The sequence below is a fragment of the Crotalus tigris genome, unplaced genomic scaffold, assembly GCF_016545835.1.
Source record: "Crotalus tigris isolate CLP2741 ecotype Arizona unplaced genomic scaffold, ASM1654583v1 scf7180000020245.1906669, whole genome shotgun sequence".
Taxonomy (NCBI): Eukaryota; Metazoa; Chordata; class Lepidosauria; order Squamata; family Viperidae; genus Crotalus; species Crotalus tigris.
The window spans coordinates 1,466,806-1,483,705 of NW_024097926.1; the positions used below are offsets into that span (position 1 = coordinate 1,466,806).

Here is a 16,900-nt window from a genome sequence, read left to right on the forward strand (position 1 = left end):
ATCGTCGGGTGCCGGGTGGATGTGGCCCATTGGGTGGGTGTGACCCATTGGGTGGGTGTGGCTGTGGTGGTAACAGCAGACTGAGTGGGACTTAAAAGTTCAATCAATCAATTCCAACTTTGCAAGATTGAAATTGACTGATTGATTGAACCTTTTTTTTTTTTTGCACACGGCGGAGGCCTAAAGCAAAAAGGTTTTACAAAACCCAGCTGAAGGCCTAGGACTGGGGCGACAACGCGCGTGCCCACAGAGAGGGCTCTGAGTGCTGCCTCTGGCACCCGTGCCGTAGGTTCGCCATCACTGCTTTAGGGGAATGCCGCAACGGTCATAATGTGAAAAATGGCCATACGTTTACTTTTTTTCCCAGTGCCGTTGTAACTTCGGACGGTCCCAAAGCGAACGGTTGTAAACCGAGGACTGCCTGTATGGTGATTTCTGCCTCATTAAAGGCAAGGGAATTATTACAAGGTTGTTTTTTTTTTTTAAAAAAAAGGGGGGGGGGGGCAACGTGGGCCAGCTGAGTAGGAAAAGGGGCAAGCGGGGGACAAGAAGTCGGATCCTCTTTTGTTTTTAAACCCGCAGTATTTAAAAAAATGTCTTCAGCTCCCCAAAAAGAAGGCATACGGGGGTTTTGGGGGTGACCCAGAACATCTCATCCAATTTGCAGAGGCCTAGCCCACCCCCACCGCCTTTGAAGGCTGACCCTTCCCACCACGTCCCCAAGAATAGCCGGAAGCGCGCCCCTGTACGCTGAAGAGTGCACTTGCGAGTCTCCAATCAGCCAGACCAAGCGGGCCACCTCTGGGATCCTTACGAGTTGAGAATCGAGTTCAAATCCAGGTCAACCATGGACGAAAAGCTGTCCTCGGTGGGAAGGGTCCCCAAGAGGCCATTGAGGAAGCTGTTGTCGGTCGAACCGGCGGGGCCCCCACCGTCCCCGGCGGGCTCCCCGCCCGCCCTCCGCTGGCTGACCAAGCGAGTGATGGATTCTGGGTAGGTTAGCAGAGTCGCCTGGTGGTCCCCCGGCAGCGGCATGGGGCCGGCTCCTTCGTTGAGCAGCTGCCGGAACTCGGTGGTGTTGATGCTCTCCAGGCTGCTGTAGGGGGCGTCATCCAAAAGGCCCCCCAGGGGATCCCCACCTTCGAAGTGGAGGTGCAGGAAGGCGTCGGCGATGCTGCTTTCGGTGTCCATGGAGGAGGGCGGTGCCTGTGGGGAGACGCCCAGGCACGACAGGTCCTCCATGTTGACGGTGCTGAAGCCGGAGGTGGCAGCGGAGGCCGCCGGAGGCGGCGGGGTGGAGTGGCTGGACCCGACAAAGAAGCCAGCAGGAGGCTGAGCCAGGATTTGTGGCTTTTGAATCGGGCGCAGAGGTGACTGGCTTGATGCGCCTAGAAAGGCTGGCATGCCTGGAGGAAGAAGCAAAGCATGGCTTACTTAGGAATTTGGGCTGTGGTCAAAGCGAATGAGAAGCTACAGGGGCTTTCTTCAAAACTGGAGACTGTTGGAGAGTTTCGAATCCTACATGAGCGACGGCTGAAATTTGCTCACTGTGCCTAAAGCGGAGAACTGACCCATCTCGGAAACCAGGCCCATTTGGGTCTTTCCGTCCCCAGCAAGAAAAGAGAACTGGAATCAAGCAAGGAGAGAAAGGGGGGGGGGAAGAGAGGGAAAGAAAGAAAGAAAGAGAAAGAAAGAAAGAAAGAAAGAAAGAGAAAGAAAAAGAAAGAAAGAAAGAAAGAAAGAAAGAAAGAAAGAAAGAAAGAGAATACAGAATAATAGAGTTGGAAGGGACCTTGGAGGTCTTCTAGTCCAACCCCTGCTCAAGCTGGAGACCCTTACTGAATAACAAGAGGTGGAAGGGACCTTGGAGGTCTTGTAGTCCAACCCCTGCTCATGCAGGAGACCCTACACCATTCCAGACAATTGGCTGTCCAATCTCTTCTTAAAAAAACCTCCAGCGATGGAGCACCCACAACTTCTGGTGGCAAGCCATTCCACCGATCAATTGTTCTCATTGCTAAAAGGGAGTGGGGATTGCCCCTCCTAGCACTGATAATGTTCCCTAGTTGGGTCATGAAACGTCCGCAAGGAAACAATCCAGCTCAGAGAGCCCCAAGGACCCCACAATCCTCCTCTTTTTCCTTTTCTTCCTCAAAGCCCCCTCCCTACTAACACTGACGACGTTCCCTAGTTGGGTCATGAAACGTCTGCAAGAAAACCACCCAGCTTCAGAGAGCACCAAGGGACCCTACGGTTCAACCCCTTAGCTACAAATATTCTCTTGTACAGTTGCATACTTCCACCCAAATGCGGGTTTTCAACGTCTTCCGAATCCTTCCAGACCTCTCTCGGCGGTGTCCGAAAATATTTGGGAACGAGGTGGAACTCACCACCGGTATTAGGCCGGCCTGCTCCGTGTTTTGGAACGGCAATGCGGCGTGGAGACTGTGCTTCTGTGGTTCCTACTGTTGAGGAAAGAAAACAACGGGCTTAAACCGTGAATGTCGGCTTCAGAAATGCTGACCTTTAAAAATAAGCCTGTTTTGGTGGTTTTGAAAGGAAAACCACCGTTCCCTTTGAGTTGGGCTGAAAGGGCAAACATCTGGACTGCTTCACGGCCTCCGTTTTCCTGTCTCCTTTTAGCTCTGTTTCTAAACCTGGGGTGTCCAGCTTTGGCAATTGTTCAGACTGGTGGACTCCAGTTCCCAGAATTCCCCAGCCTGCACCAGCATCCCCTGGCGATTGGTCTAAATCACTCAGCTGGCTGGGGAATTCTGGGAGTTGAAGTCCACAAGTTGCTGAGGTTGGACATCCCTGTTCTAAACCTTTATTTTAACAGAATAACAGCCTTTTTGATCACATTACTCCTGAAATCAATGAGATCCTTACGTCTCATCAAGGTCCCATCCATGACTTTATTTGCCTGACATACTAGACCAGGTCTGAGTTGATGGGCATTGTAGTCCAAACCCCCTGAAGGATATCCTCCTCACCTGCCTAGCCCCAACCAAATCCAAGAGGCTTTCCCCACTTCCCAGGTTAGCTCTTTCAAATGGAGTTGACCCCCCCTTCTCTCTCTTTCTTTCTTTAAACGTTGCCAACTTTTTACCTGCAAAAGGTGTTTTCTGTACAAAGTTCTTGAACGTGCCCAGTGTTCTTTTGCGCTTCTCCTCGATTCGATGGAAATCGCCTGCCAAAGGGAAGAAGTGGGGGGGAGAGTCAGTTTAGATAGACTAGGATATTATTTTGTTTATTATGCCTTTATTATTTTCAGAACTGACTTAAAGCACCTAATGTTCCTTCCTCTTTTTCTCCCAACGACAACAACCCTGTGAGGTGGGTCAGACCCAGACTGGCTGGCCCAAGGTCCACCAGCTGACTTTCATGCCAGGGATGGGACTAGAATTCACCGTCTCCTGGTGATTGGCCCAAAGTCACCCAGCTGGTTTTCATGCCTAAGGCAGGACTAGAACTCACAGTCTCCTGGTGATTGGCCCTAAATCACTCAGCTGGCTTTCATGTCTAAGGCGGGACTAGAACTCACCATCTCCTGGTAATTGGCTTTCATGTGTAAGGCGGGACTAGAACTCACCATCTCCTGGTAATTGGCCCAAGGTCACTCAGCTGGCTTTCATGCCTAAGGCAGGACTAGAACTCACCATCTCCTGGTGATTGGCCCTCAATTAACTGGCTTTCAGACCTAAGATGGGACTAGAACTCACCGTCTCCCGGTGATTAGCCCAAAGGGACAGAACTGACTTCCATGCCTAAGATGGAACTAGAATTCACAGCTTCTGGTTTCCATAACTACTAAACCAACTTATTTTTTATGGATAGAAAAGATTTCCCATAATTATCCTGCACTCAGTAGACACTCAAAGGGTCAACAACCTACTATATATATGCTCGCCGATAAGCCAAGAATATGCCAAAATATACCTCTGAATGGATTGCGCCCAGTTTACACACTCCTCCTATGACACAGCTGTAATATTCCCCCCACCCACCCAAGCTGGCAACAGACTAGAGAGATTTTCCCCTGATCTTCCCAACAGCAAGTAAACATTTTAACGAACGGATACCTTCGTCCGGGAGATAACGGAATTCCATGGAGCCACTAACTTCCTTGTCGGAGGGACGGTGCAGCTGCATCTGGACCGTCACGGGTTCGCGGATGGCCTGGTCCGCGTAGGGCGGGGTCTTGAAGACAATGGCCACTTGCCGGTGGACGTCGGCCTGCGAGAAGGAGCCTTTGGCTTCCCAGGAATCCTTGAAAAAGCGGACTTCGATGTCCTCTGGAGGAAAGAGAAGCAGAGAGGTGGAGAAGCAATGGAAGGGAGGACGCGCCTCTCCCCGGACTGACCAACCGCTTTCAAAACATGATGCCGGGCGTCGGAAAATAAACACGCTCGGGAGAGAGAAAATGGGCAATAAATAAAACCCACATTCTGGAAGTTCCCAAAAGTGGTTCCCCCCCCCCCCGAAAGGCAACTGGGCTTTCTTCGTTTTTCCTTGAAGGCGTTTCGCTTCTCGTCGAAGGAGCTTCTTCCAGTTCTGACTGAATGGTGGAGGGTGGAAGGATCTATATTCCTCGCAGTCATCTGGTCCTTAGTACTCCCTCTGAGCATTGTTGAGGCCACTCGGAGGTTTACCTACGCCAGTGATGGTGCACCGTTTAGAGACCGAGTGCCCAAACTGCAACCCCAAAACCACTTATTTGTCGCTGGGGGCCAGGTGGGCGTGGCTGTGGTGGTCATGGCAGAATGGGTGGGGGTGGCCAAGGTGGGCGTGGTCACCTCGATGTTGCTGGTGGGCAGGGACGCCTGTGGGGGCCGGACACGGTTGGGGGAGATCCAGGGGGTCTCTGGTGGGTGGGACAGTGGGAAAGAGGCTCATCCTGCGGTGGGGAGGCGAGGTGGGGCGGGGGTGCTATTGTCACAGGGCAAGGCGATGCAGGGGCCGGGGAGGCTGACACCGTCGGCCCCCGCACACAGAGGCCAGCGAGCGCATGGGGGCCGACGGTATCCGTCAGCAGCCACAGCCTGCCGGCCTCTCAACCGGCACACTCTAGGGCTCTGCAGCCCGCTGCCAGCAATTCAGAGAAGCTGCCTCTGAGCTCGACGGCTGGCCAATAGCTGAGGAGGGGATGCAGTGGGTCGTGCCCGGGAAAAGAAGAGCATGTGAGGACAGGAGGGAGGGGAGGGGGGAGGGAAACCAGCCGTGCTGGGATGCATCCGGCCACGTGGGACCTCGGTGAGTTAGCGCGCGGCTGGTTGAAGAGGGACGGTTGCCATCTCCGAGGCATGGCGCGCGTGCCCCCAGAGAGGGCTCCGAGTGCCGCCTCTGGCACGAGTGCCATAGGTTTGCCGCCACTGATCTATGCCAAATAACGCAGATGGGTGTAGGGCAGTGGTTCTCAACCTTTCTAATGCCGCGACGCCATAATACAGTTCCCCATGTTGTGGTGACCCCCCAACCACTTATACATCACCGGGTGCCAAGGGCGTGGCCAAAGAAAAGGGGAAAAAAATGGCGGACAGCCTTGTTTGGCGACCCCCGTGAAATGGTCGTTCGACCCCAAATGGGGTCCCGACCCACAGGTGGAGAACCACTGGTGTAGGACCTTCTTGGAACTGCTGAAAGGACCGTTCCACACCCGTTTGCACTACTCAGGTGACCCCGAGGGCCCAGATAAACCTCCAAGGGGCCCCCGACGGCTCTCAGAAGGAACACTAAGGGCCAGATGACTGTGAGGAATCGAAACCCTCCACCACTCAGTCAGAACCGGAAGAAGCTCCTTCGATCAGAAGCGAAACGTCTTCAAGGACAAAGGAAGTCCAGTGGCCTCCCCCCCCAAAAAAGCACCTTTGGGAAAACGGTGGCCTGGATGACGGAGAATCTCCGTAGGACTTTTAAACGTTTCCGAGGGGTGTCGGGAGAAGGCCTACCTTTCTGCACTTTGTCGCAGAGAAGGAAGATTTCGTCTCCCCCCACGCAGGTCCCTGAATTGCGGTTCACACGGCAAATTTTCAGCTCGGCTGTATTGGGCGCACCTGCAGAAAGGTTAAAAAAAAATAAAGGACGGGTTGTTGTTGTTGCGAAGCCGTGTCTGAACTCTCGCGACCCCACGGACAACGTTCCTCCAGGCCTTCCTGTCCTCTGCCATCTTCTGGAGTCCCTTGAAGCTCACGCCTGCTGCTTCAGTGACTCCATCCAGCCACCCCATTCTCTGTCGTCCCCTTCTTCTCTTGCCCTCCATCTTTCCCAGCATCAGGCTCTTCTCCAGTGAGTCCTTCCTTCTCATTAGGGGGCCAAAGGACTTGAGTTTCAGCTTCAGGATCTGGCCTTCTAAAGAACAGTCGGGGTTGATCTCCTCTAGGACCGACCGGTTGGATCACCTTGCAGTCCAGGGGACTCTCAGGAGTCTTCTCCAGCACCAGAGTTCAAAGGCCTCCATTCTTTGGCGCTCGGCTTTTCTTATGATCCAACTTTCACAGCTGTACATTGCAACTGGGAAAACTGTGGCCTTGACTCTACGCACTTTTAAAGGACAGGTAGTCCTCAGCTTACAACCATTCCTTCAGGGGCTCTTCGAAGCGACAACAGCAATGTATAAAAGTGAGTTATGCTTGGTCCTCACACTTATGACTTGCTGGTGGATCTGCCACTCAAGTCTCTTCCCCTAAACCAAGCGACGTCCCCCTCCCCTCCCCCCCGCCCCCCGCTTTTGGCCATCGCTCACGGTTGTCGTAGATTGGTTGGGAGACCACCAGGGGCAGCTGAATCAAGTGCCCCGTGCCCGTATCTCGAATCCAGACCTGGAAGCAGAGTCGGACCGCATTCAGGTCGTAATCTTTCAGCTCCTCCTTCGGCACTGAGGGAGGAAGAGGAGAGAAAAAGGAAAGGAGACCATCAGGAGATTTAGAAGACCATTAAAGAATGAAGCGGTCGGTTACAGTTTTCCACATTTTTACCACAATTACACATACACACACAAACGCAAATGGCTCAGCCTTCCTTACCGCTGAACGGGTTGTTCCCGGTCTCGATCCGCTTGGTCACGGCCTTTTCCAGATCCCGTTTCCGCACGCACTGGATTCCCAGGTTCTGGAAGCTGGGGACAAAGGCAGGCGTGAGTGCGCCACTCGGAAAAGGAAAAGAGACCAAGAGGTGATGTCCTTCCAATTTCTACCTCCCAATTCCCGTGAAAGAAGCGCCAAGCCCCGGGGACGCACCTGTGAATGGAGCGCTCCGGAGACAACTCGGCCTCGTAGTAGCCTTCTTTGCAGTCCTTGCCCACTAGGTCGTGGGGATGAGGCCGATGGGGGGCTTCCTTTGTCACCAGAGAGATCCGGACCCTCCCCGGACCCTGGTAGTTGTGAATCTGGGGGCACAAGAAGGAAAAGACTTGGACGGAGGCCAGGCAAACGGGTCTCAGGGTTGCTCCTCCTCCCTGAAGGAAAGGTTGGGTTTCATGGGGGCGCCTTCGCAAAATGGCTGCCCACCTGAGTGAGCATGTCCAGAGGGAACCTTCCCACCCAGCTGGATAGCAGGAAGGATGCTCACCATCCCCATCTATAGGGCAAACCTGCTATGACATCCCGGTAAGTTTTCACTCGGCCCGGACTGGGTTTTAAAAGCCCCCCGACGCAAAGGCTTCTGGGAAATGGGTGTCTTTCTGGGCAGGTGGGGAAGAGGAGCAGGGAAGGCTGACCTTGATGGTGGGGTGGGTCTTGGTGGTGTCGGTGCTGCGTTCCCCCGGGATGGAGCCGGCCAAGCGGCCCTCGCACTGGTAACGGAAGCGCATGCCACGCTGTTTGGGCTGCTCGATGATCTCCACCATGGGGGCGCTGCTGGGAGCGGGTTCTTGGAGGGAGGGAAGGAGGGAGAGAAGGAAAAGAAGAAGGGAAAGGAGAAAAAGAGCGTGGGAGAGGAGGAAGAGGAGGAGGGAGAAAGGGAAGGGGGAAAAGAAACAGGTAAAAGGAAGGAGAGAGGGAGAAGGGAGAGAAGGAAAGAAAAAAGGAAAGGAAGGAAAAGAATTGAGAAAGTCGGGGAAAAGGGAGAGAGAAGGAGGGAAGGAAGGAAGGGAAAGAAGAAAAAAGGAAGGAAAGGGAAGGAAGAAAAAGAAAGAAAAGGAAGCAAAGAAGAATAGAAAGGAAGGAAGGAAGGAGATGGGAAGGAAGAAAGGAGATGAGGAAGGAAGAAAGGAAGGAAGGAATGGGGAAGGAAGAAAGGAAGGAGGTGGGGAATAAAGGAAGAAAGGAAGGAGATGGGAAAGGAAGAAAGGAAGGAGATGGGGAAGGAAGAAAGAAAGGAAGGAGATGGAGAAGGAAGAAAGGAGATGAGGAAGGAAGGAAGAAAGGAAGGAGATGGGGAAGAAAGGAGATGAGGAAGGAAGGAAGGAGATGGGGAATAAAGGAAGAAAGGAAGGAGATGGGAAGGAAGAAAAAGGAAGGAGATGGGGAAGGAAGAAAGGAGATGAGGAAGGAAGAAAGGAAGGAAGGAATGGGGAAGGAAGAAAGGAAGGAGATGGGGAAGGAAGAAAGGAAGGAAGGAGATGGGGAATAAAGGAAGAAAGGAAGAAAGGAAGGAGATGGGGAAGGAAGAAAGAAAGGAAGGAGATGGGGAAGGAAGAAAGGAGATGAGGAAGGAAGGAAGAAAGGAAGGAGATGGGGAAGAAAGGAAGGAGATGGGGAAGAAAGGAAGGAGATGGGGAAGGAAGAAAAGGGAAGGAGATGGGGAAGGAAGAAAGGAGATGAGGAAGGAAGAAAGGAAGGAAGGAGATGGGGAAGGAAGGAAGGAAGGAGATGGGGAGAAAGGAAGGAAGAAAGGAAATGGGGATGGAGGGTGGAAGGAAGGAAGGATTAATATTGTAGGAGACAACCCCTTTCCCAGGCCAGCACACTGCATGATTCATTTAATAACTACAGCGATCCGCTTAGCAACCGTTGGCAAAAAAAGGTTGTCAAATCGGGTGCAATTCACTCAACCACCTTACTTAGCAACAGAAACGCTGCTGCTTCCGATTGTGCCTGTTAAGTCAAGGACAACTTGTACCGCATTCCCATATACCAGCGGAGTGTCTATTCCATCACAAATCAAATCAATCACAATGATTGAGTTGAAATCAGTGCCTCTGATTCCCCCCATCCCCCCAGGAGGAGGTAGGTAAAAATTGGGAGGGAGGGGAGAAAATGGAGAAAGAAAAACAAACCCAAAGAACAAATTTCCCCTAAGAGATTTAAAAAAAAAAACCACTCTGGTTTGCAAGAGGCCTCCTCCAGTGTCCTTCTCCAGATAGTACACAATGGCACAATTTTCTTAGCAGGCCAGGCCTTGCCTCCTGCTTGACAACGGGGGATTTCCTAAATCCCAACTTTGAGCAATATTGGAATTTTTTTTTTTTTTTGGCCTCTCTTGAATAACCTGCCGCTAAATCACCAGCTCAAGGCCTGGTCTGGCTGCCCTATGCAGCCAGCTCTCCTCCTCTTTGCATTGTTTGGAAGCCAAAAGAGAAAAAGGAAGCATTGAATCACCTGGCCGAAGAAACAAACAAACAAAAAAAAGAGAAACACTCAAAAGCAATCTCCACAAAGGGAAATCCCCGAAGCTGGCTGAATCTACAACCGATGGTCATGAATGAGAGAGGCACAAAACACTTCCTGGCAAGGAGATTCCTCCCCTGCCCGCGACAGTGAAAGAACCGGCGGCTTCTCCATCTCTTTGTAAGCAGAGCTTGGATTAAGTAAGTCACGTCTGAAAGAGGATTTAATTGGCTTTCTTCCCCCTTCCAGGCAGGGGATGGGACTACTGTAAAACCAGTGTTTTGCAACCTGGTCGACGCTAAGGTGGGTGGACTTCCACTCCCAGAATTCCCCAGCCAGCATGCTTTAAGAGGGGTGGACTTCAACTCCCAGAATACCCCAGCCGGCATGGTTTTAAGATTGGGTGGACTTCAACTCCCAGAAGTTTCCCACCAGCTTGCTTTAAGAGGGTGGACTTCAATTCCCAGAATCCCCCAGTCAGCTTGCTTTAAGATGGGCGGACTTCAATTCCCAGAATTCTTCCACCAGCTTGCTTTAAGAGGGGTGGGCTTCAACTCCCAGAATCCCCCAGCCAGCATGCTTTAAAATAAGTGGACCAGCTCCCAAAATCCCCCAGTCAGCTTGCTTTAAAATAAGTGGACCAACTCCCAGAATCCCCCAGTCAGCTTGCTTTAAGATGGGTGGACTTCAACTCCCAGAATCCCCCAGTCAGCTTGCTTTAAAATAAGTGGACCAACTCCCAGAATCCCCCAGTCAGCTTGCTTTAAGAGGAGTGGGCTTCAACTCCCAGAATCCCCCAGTCAGCTTGCTTTAAGATGGGGACTTCAACTCCCTCAACTTAGTGACCGTTCAAAGTTACGACGGCCCTGAAACAGTGACCATTGTTCACACTTACGACCGTTACAGCCTCCCCGCGGTCACGTGCTCAAAATTCAGACGCTTGGCCACTGACTCATATTTATGACGGTCGCAGTGTCAGGTGATCCCCTTTTGCGACCTTCAGACAAGCAAAGTCAAGGGGGAAGTTGGTTTCACTTAACAACCGAGTTATTAACTTAACAACTGCGGTGATTCCATTAACAACTGGGGCAAGAAAAGTCGTAAAATGGGCCAAAGCTCAATGAACAACGGTCTCACTTAGCAACGGAACGTTTGGGCTCAATTGTGGTCGTTAAGTCGGGGCTCAGGAATTCTGGGAGTTGAAGTCCACAGGTCATAAGGGGGGGTGTAATTCCCCCACCCGTTTTAAAACATTGATTAGCTCCAAAACATTGCTTTCTTTTCTATTTAATTAAACTTCTATTTAATTTCCTCCCACCACTACAATTGAGTTCTAATATCCCCACTGAACATGTTCTGAATTGCCATCAAACCCCGAAGCCAACTTTACCCTGGGTTAAACTATCATTTATTTACAATTATGCAAATGTCAGAATTACGCAACAACTGCACATTTTTCCAAAACTAGAAATGCAATGAAACATTTGCGGCTGTGTCCTATCAGCAAGAATGTAAACACAAAAACATTATTATTAAAAATAATCAAATTATATCATTTGTTCCAATGCCGTCCACAAAAAACCCTATCATAAATAGATGTAAAAGATCAAAATCAATCTAGGCACAAGTTTTAAATTCCCGGAGGTTTGCTTTTTAGCAAGGGGCCCCTCCCAACAGGAAAAATCACAATCCCATCGAGCCACATTAAAACCCTTCCAAAAATTCAGTATTTCCTGTCAATTGCTTGTGGTGACTGACATTTCAAGATGTCTTTATATGGATTGGATAATGCATAGGCATTATTTGGAGAAGGGTTTTTTTTAATTATTATTATTTAACAGAACCGTTGGGATGTGCAACTTACCATGAAGACTCCAGCTTGTTGGAAAAAGCAGAGGAAGAAGATCTGAAAGAAACAAAGGGGAAAATAATAGTGTTTTTTTTTATGTTTTGGTTTTGCCACACTTTAAATTTAAATTCAATGGAGGTCCAATCAGCAGGGGCCTAGCTACTTTCCTCCTCCACCCTCCTCCTTCTTAATTCACAGATTGTGAGCTTTCCCCAGCAACCTCTGGGCAGTTTAAATGCAATCTTTATTTAAACCATCATTGGTTGAATTAAGCCAGCATTACTGGGTTTGCAAATCCCAAGCCACCATGAACGGTATTAAATATGGAGCTTTCCATGAGTCCAGAGAGGGTTATTCCTCAGCCAGATTTCAACAAGTCTGAGGGGATAATAAATGAAAGAAATAAAGAAGGACGCTAGTCCTCATGGTTGAAAAGATTCTGGTAGACACCTGGAATGCAGGAATACCTTTTACCGAGACAAACTATCGCTCCATTATTGTTTTTTTTCACAGCTAGCAACCATTGCATTTCTCAACCTGGGTTTAGGTATTGTCAGAACGTTTGCAGGGGAAAAAAAAATCAGCTTTTTTTTTTTTTTTTGCTTTTAGCCATAAAATCCATTCCCTCTGCCCCGTTTCAGGTCACCCTTGACATACAACCCTTTGTTTAGTGACTTGACGTTAACAACAGCACTGAAAAAAGTGACTTAGGACCGTTTTTCACACATACAACCATCACAACAGCATCCCACAGTTATGTGATCCAAATTTGGAAGCATCCTGGGGTCACATGGTCATGTGCAACCGTCCCAGTTAGCTTCCGGTAAGCAAAGTCAATGGGGGGAAAGCTAGATTCGTTTAAAAACCCCGTGCCTCGCTTAACAACCCCAGTGATTTGCTTAACGACAATGGCAGAAAGGTCATAAAACAGGGCAAAATGTACTTAATGGCTGCCTTGCTTAGCAACAGGGCTTGCTACGTCAAGGACTACCTGTGCAGACCACTGAAAAAGGGGATTTTGAAAAGAGAAGCAGAGACGTTGTTGCTGAGCCGAAAAAGGAGGAAGTCGGAGAAAAAATGTCGCTTTCAAATATTTCACAGACTGACAAGCCAGGGTCAGAGGTGAAGGGAAATAATCAACCGTAAGAACTTCAACGGTCTTAAAAGAATGTTTTTTTTTCCCACCAGAGTTGCAGCAAGTTGCTGCCCCAATTAATACTTTTGAAATTTGCTCTTGTTTATTTACTCCTTTGAATGGACTCTACAGAAGATCTAGAGTTGGCTGGGAATTCTGGGAGTTGAAGTCCATCCATTTAAAGCAGGCTGTTGCTGGGAGTTGAACTCCATCTATTAAAGCAGGCTGGCTGGGGAATTCTGGGAGTTGAAGCAGGCTGGCTGGGGAATTCTGGGAGTTGAAGTCCACCCACTTAAAGCAGGCTAGTTGGGGAATTCTGGGAGTTGAACTCCATCTATTAAAGCAGGCTGGCTGGGGAATTCTGGGAGTTGAAGTCCACCCACTTAAAGCAGGCTAGTTGGGGAATTCTGGGAGTTGAACTCCATCTATTAAAGCAGGCTGGCTGGGGAATTCTGGGAGTTGAACTCCATCCATTTAAAGCAGGCTGGCTGGGGAATTCTGGGAGTTGAAGTCCACCCATCTTAAAAGCTCTGGGATTGGTTCAGAAGACTGAGAAGACGACCTTAACGTGGAAATGAAGATGGAGAAGATATTCTGCTGAGGTTTTTCACCCCATCCAAGCATAGGTGAGTATGTTAAACAATCAGAATTGGATTCTTTATCAAAATGTTGGCTTCTGTCAGCAAGCAGGTTCCAGCATTAAAGTCAAGCTAGAGCTCTGGAACCGGATTCCTCAACCCCCCCCCCCCCAAAAAAAACCACTTTTTTTTTTCATTCAGTCTTTTGCATCTCAATTTCTAGCAACAGAAACCCGGAGGAACGTCGGATCTCTTTGCAATGGAGCCAGGGAAGAGAATCAGGGCTTCTTCCTTTTTATCAAGCAGTGTTAAACACAGGTCAAATATCTCCCCAACAGCATTGTTTTTTATCCTTTTGCAAGTTGACTTCTGTCCTTCTCTTTTTAGCAACTGGGGACGAATGACCCAAGGGGGTCACGACCCGTGTAGCCCTTTTCCTCTCCAGGTCCTGGAAATCCTGGAAACTTAACATCCCAACCTGGTTCGAAGTCACCAGCTTCCAAAACAAACTAGGGGATGTTGACATCTTAATTTTGAGCAACTCATTTGCTTTTCTCCCAGCTCCATGTTCTTCCCAGTTCCCCATGTCCTAATCCACGTTTAAGCAGCAACACCCATTCCCCATAGCTCCTTTGAGTTGTGAAATTTCAGCAGACATTGTCGTCTCCGTTGGGGCTGTAACTTGAGGACTAGTATACTTCCAAAGCCTCCCAGTCTGTGTGCAAAACTATTTTCTTTTCATCTCTTTTCTATCTTCTTGATTTTGCATAAAGGTGGACTTTTTAGGCAGAGATTTATGGCACGCTCATTACTTTGATATTACTTAGTTACCAATTTGTTTTATTTCCTGCCTCACCCTATTACTGATGAAAAGATTTGATAGATTTTTTTTATTACAGTCACCAGCTTAGCATTTATGCGCGTTGGGCGAAAACGTCTGTTTTAATCTGGAATTAAAAGCGATCCGTTCGGAGGACAGCATTATCATTTAAATTCCTCGATATTGTTGAATTTTGGCACGGAATCATTGAGAGTCAAGCAGCATGTTTAATTTATTATTATTGCTAGTATTATTATTTTACATGGATTTTAGTGGCAGTTGTGTAGTCAACAGTACAAAACGAATTAAAGAATCATGAATGCTGGCTGATGGGAAAAAAATGGGACAAGATTGCTACTGTAATTTTATAAATATGGACCTACAGATAATGTTCATTATATTTTAAACTATTGTTTTTCTTGAATTATTTTAAGGTATCCAAAGTCACTGAGAATTCAGGTAGCCTCTGAATTAACTAAACAAACATGTTCCAACTTCTTTAGGCATGGTCCTAAAGTTACCGAGAGACACAGCACAAAAGGAGAAAAAGAACAAAATCACACTTATTTGCACACACGTATGAAGTCACAACCCTCAGACCTCACACAGGCCTTGGGAGGAGTAGAACCTCCAAGGTCAGCCACAGTCTATCTGTGACGATAGGTGATTTACACGAAGAACACTTTAGATAGATATAAAGATACACATACCCCTTTTACACGCACATATACATGTATAGACCATAAATGCATGTGTGTCATATAAATAAATGCATGTGTGTCATATAAATAAATATATCGATATACACATATAAATATATTGATATATGCTGTAGATATGTAAACATCCCTGCTTAAAAAAATAAGAGAAAATCAGAGCACAACTTCGCGGAATAATGAAATTCCTAAATAAAAAATCAGGAATAAAAATTTTGGCTCCATGCTTTTATTCACCCATTTGCTCAAGAGCCAGCAGCTTAAAAACCCATTGAAACAGTCCCCCCAAAGTGAAAAAAAAAACACAAGAGATTCAAACAAGGAAATAGCTAAGTACCGGTAAAGTCAGAATCTTTCAAAATGCAACCTGTCAGATGATTTTCCCCCCCCAAGAAGCCACACATCTGGTGCATTTTTTAAAGGCAGACACTAAATGGGTTAAAGCGAGGAGGCATGTGTTGTGTTTTGTGGGTGTGTAAATCACTCAAGCTTGATTTGAGGATATTGTTAACATTTTTTCAAGTGCTGCTTTTCAAAGAGGCACAAAAGGCCGAGTTAAAATAAGAACTTGAGTGTTGTAAAACCGCCTTCTAGGAAAAAACGGAACAGTCTGGAATGGAGAATTCCCACAATTCCTAGCTGCTGTTCCCATTTTTTTCCCCCTCCTAGGAATTCTGGGATTTGCAGTTTCCCAACGCACCTGCACAGCCTCAGTTAAGCACAAAGAACCCAGATTAGGATGGCAAGATAATCTTTTGAAGCGATTGCAAAGGTCAGGGCGAATCAAGAGACCCTTCCAGATGGTCTCATGGGGTCCCTGCCTGGTCTTTCTTTACATCCCCCAGAAAACCCACAATTCGTTTACAACAGTTGCAGCACCCCAGGAGTTGTGTGATGGTCTTTTGCAGACCTTCCCAGCCCAATTTGACAAGCAACATCAACGGGGGGGGGGGGGAATGGCAGACTCACTCAAAGACCCCCATGATCCACTTAACAACCATAGTACAGCCCCCTCCCCAAAAAAGGTTGTAAAATCCAGTGGGACCCTCTTGACAATTGCCTTGCTTAGCATCAGAAATTCTAGCCCCAATTATGGTCCTAAGTGATGTGTACGTGTGTGTGTTTGTGTGTGATGGTGATAATGAACCTGCCCATTCATCTCATCATTTCCTGAGGGGGGGGGAAATAAAGGAGGGGGGGCAAAAAGGAGGAATATAAATGAGGGAGAAAGTGAAAGGGGGCAATTTTTGGGGGAAGGGGGGTCAGAATTTCTAAATAAATAAATGGAAGCCAGCAAGACACTTTCTCTGGTGTAAAGAACAAAGGGGGGGGGGGACTGTAACAAGTTAAGGCCTCATCCAAACTGCAGAACAGGCAGGCCCTCTTTTTTTGGGGGGGGAGGTCTGATTCCCTCCCTCCATCAAGGGAGGGGAGAAAACAAGGTATGGGGAGAGGGGCTAAAAGGAGAAGGGGGTCCCCTCCAGCTCAGACACAAGTGCCTGGGTGGGAGGGGCAAAGCCCCAAAGGGAGAGATGGGGGGCATAGAGAGGGGGAGGAGGGGGGAAAAGGTGGGAAACAGAGGGGGGGAATCCAAAGGAAGGAATGTGGGGGTACGGGGGGGACAGAGGGGGAAATGGGGGGACTCTGAGGGGGGGGCAAAGGGGGGACTCCAGGGGGAGGGATGTTGGGGGACAGAGAGGGGAAACCCCGAGGGAGAGGGGGAAATGGGGGGACTCCAGGGGGAGGGATGTGGGGGGGACAGAGAGGGGGAGAGCCCGAGGGAGAAATGGGGTGACTTCGAGGAAGGGAGAAAAGGGGGGGACTCCAGGGGAGGAATGTGGGGGGGTCAGAGAGGGGGAGAGTCCGAGGGAGGAATGGGGGGCCTCTGAGGGAGGGGGAAAGGCGGGACTCTAAGGGGGGGACAGAGGGGGGAGTCCGGGGGGGGCTCACTCACCCTCCATGGTGGTGGAAGGCAGCGCAGGCGGCATCTGGGGCAGGGGGTCCCCCATGGCGGGCGCGGGAGGGGCCCAGAGGCCTTCGGCAGCCACGCAGCAGCGGCTCGGAGGGCCCGGAGCCCCCCTCGACGCCAGGCCGGCGCTTCCCCGAGGCCCGGGAAGACGGGCCGGGGCTCTGGCCCGGTTCTCTGGGCCGGCGTCGGGCAGAGGGAGCGGAGGCCGCGGCGACGACGGCGACGGCTGCTACAATGTATCCAGCTCAAAGGAAACACCCTGGCCCACGTGACGCGACCGCCTGCTGG

At 49.5% G+C, this 16,900-nt stretch overlaps 1 protein-coding gene across 2 annotated transcripts; it reads right to left on the reverse strand.

Moving 5' to 3' along the window:
• Window positions 1–484: 484 nt before the first annotated feature.
• RELA (RELA proto-oncogene, NF-kB subunit) lies at window positions 485–16,889 on the reverse strand. Of its 2 annotated transcripts, none has more exons than XM_039366131.1 (11): window positions 16,598–16,889; window positions 11,410–11,451; window positions 7,715–7,866; window positions 7,236–7,384; window positions 7,023–7,114; window positions 6,743–6,874; window positions 5,949–6,053; window positions 4,083–4,295; window positions 3,110–3,190; window positions 2,298–2,465; window positions 485–1,406 (listed from the first exon to the last, which is right to left on the reverse strand). In XM_039366131.1, the coding sequence occupies exons 1-11, from the start codon at window positions 16,650–16,652 to the stop codon at window positions 811–813; spliced, it is 1,785 nt and encodes a 594-aa protein (XP_039222065.1). In that variant the 5' UTR covers window positions 16,653–16,889; the 3' UTR covers window positions 485–810. The 2 variants fall into 2 exon arrangements, with proteins under 2 accessions (XP_039222065.1, XP_039222066.1); XM_039366132.1 differs by having other exon boundaries at window positions 2,391–2,465; window positions 16,598–16,888.
• Between the last annotated feature and the right edge of the window lie 11 nt (window positions 16,890–16,900).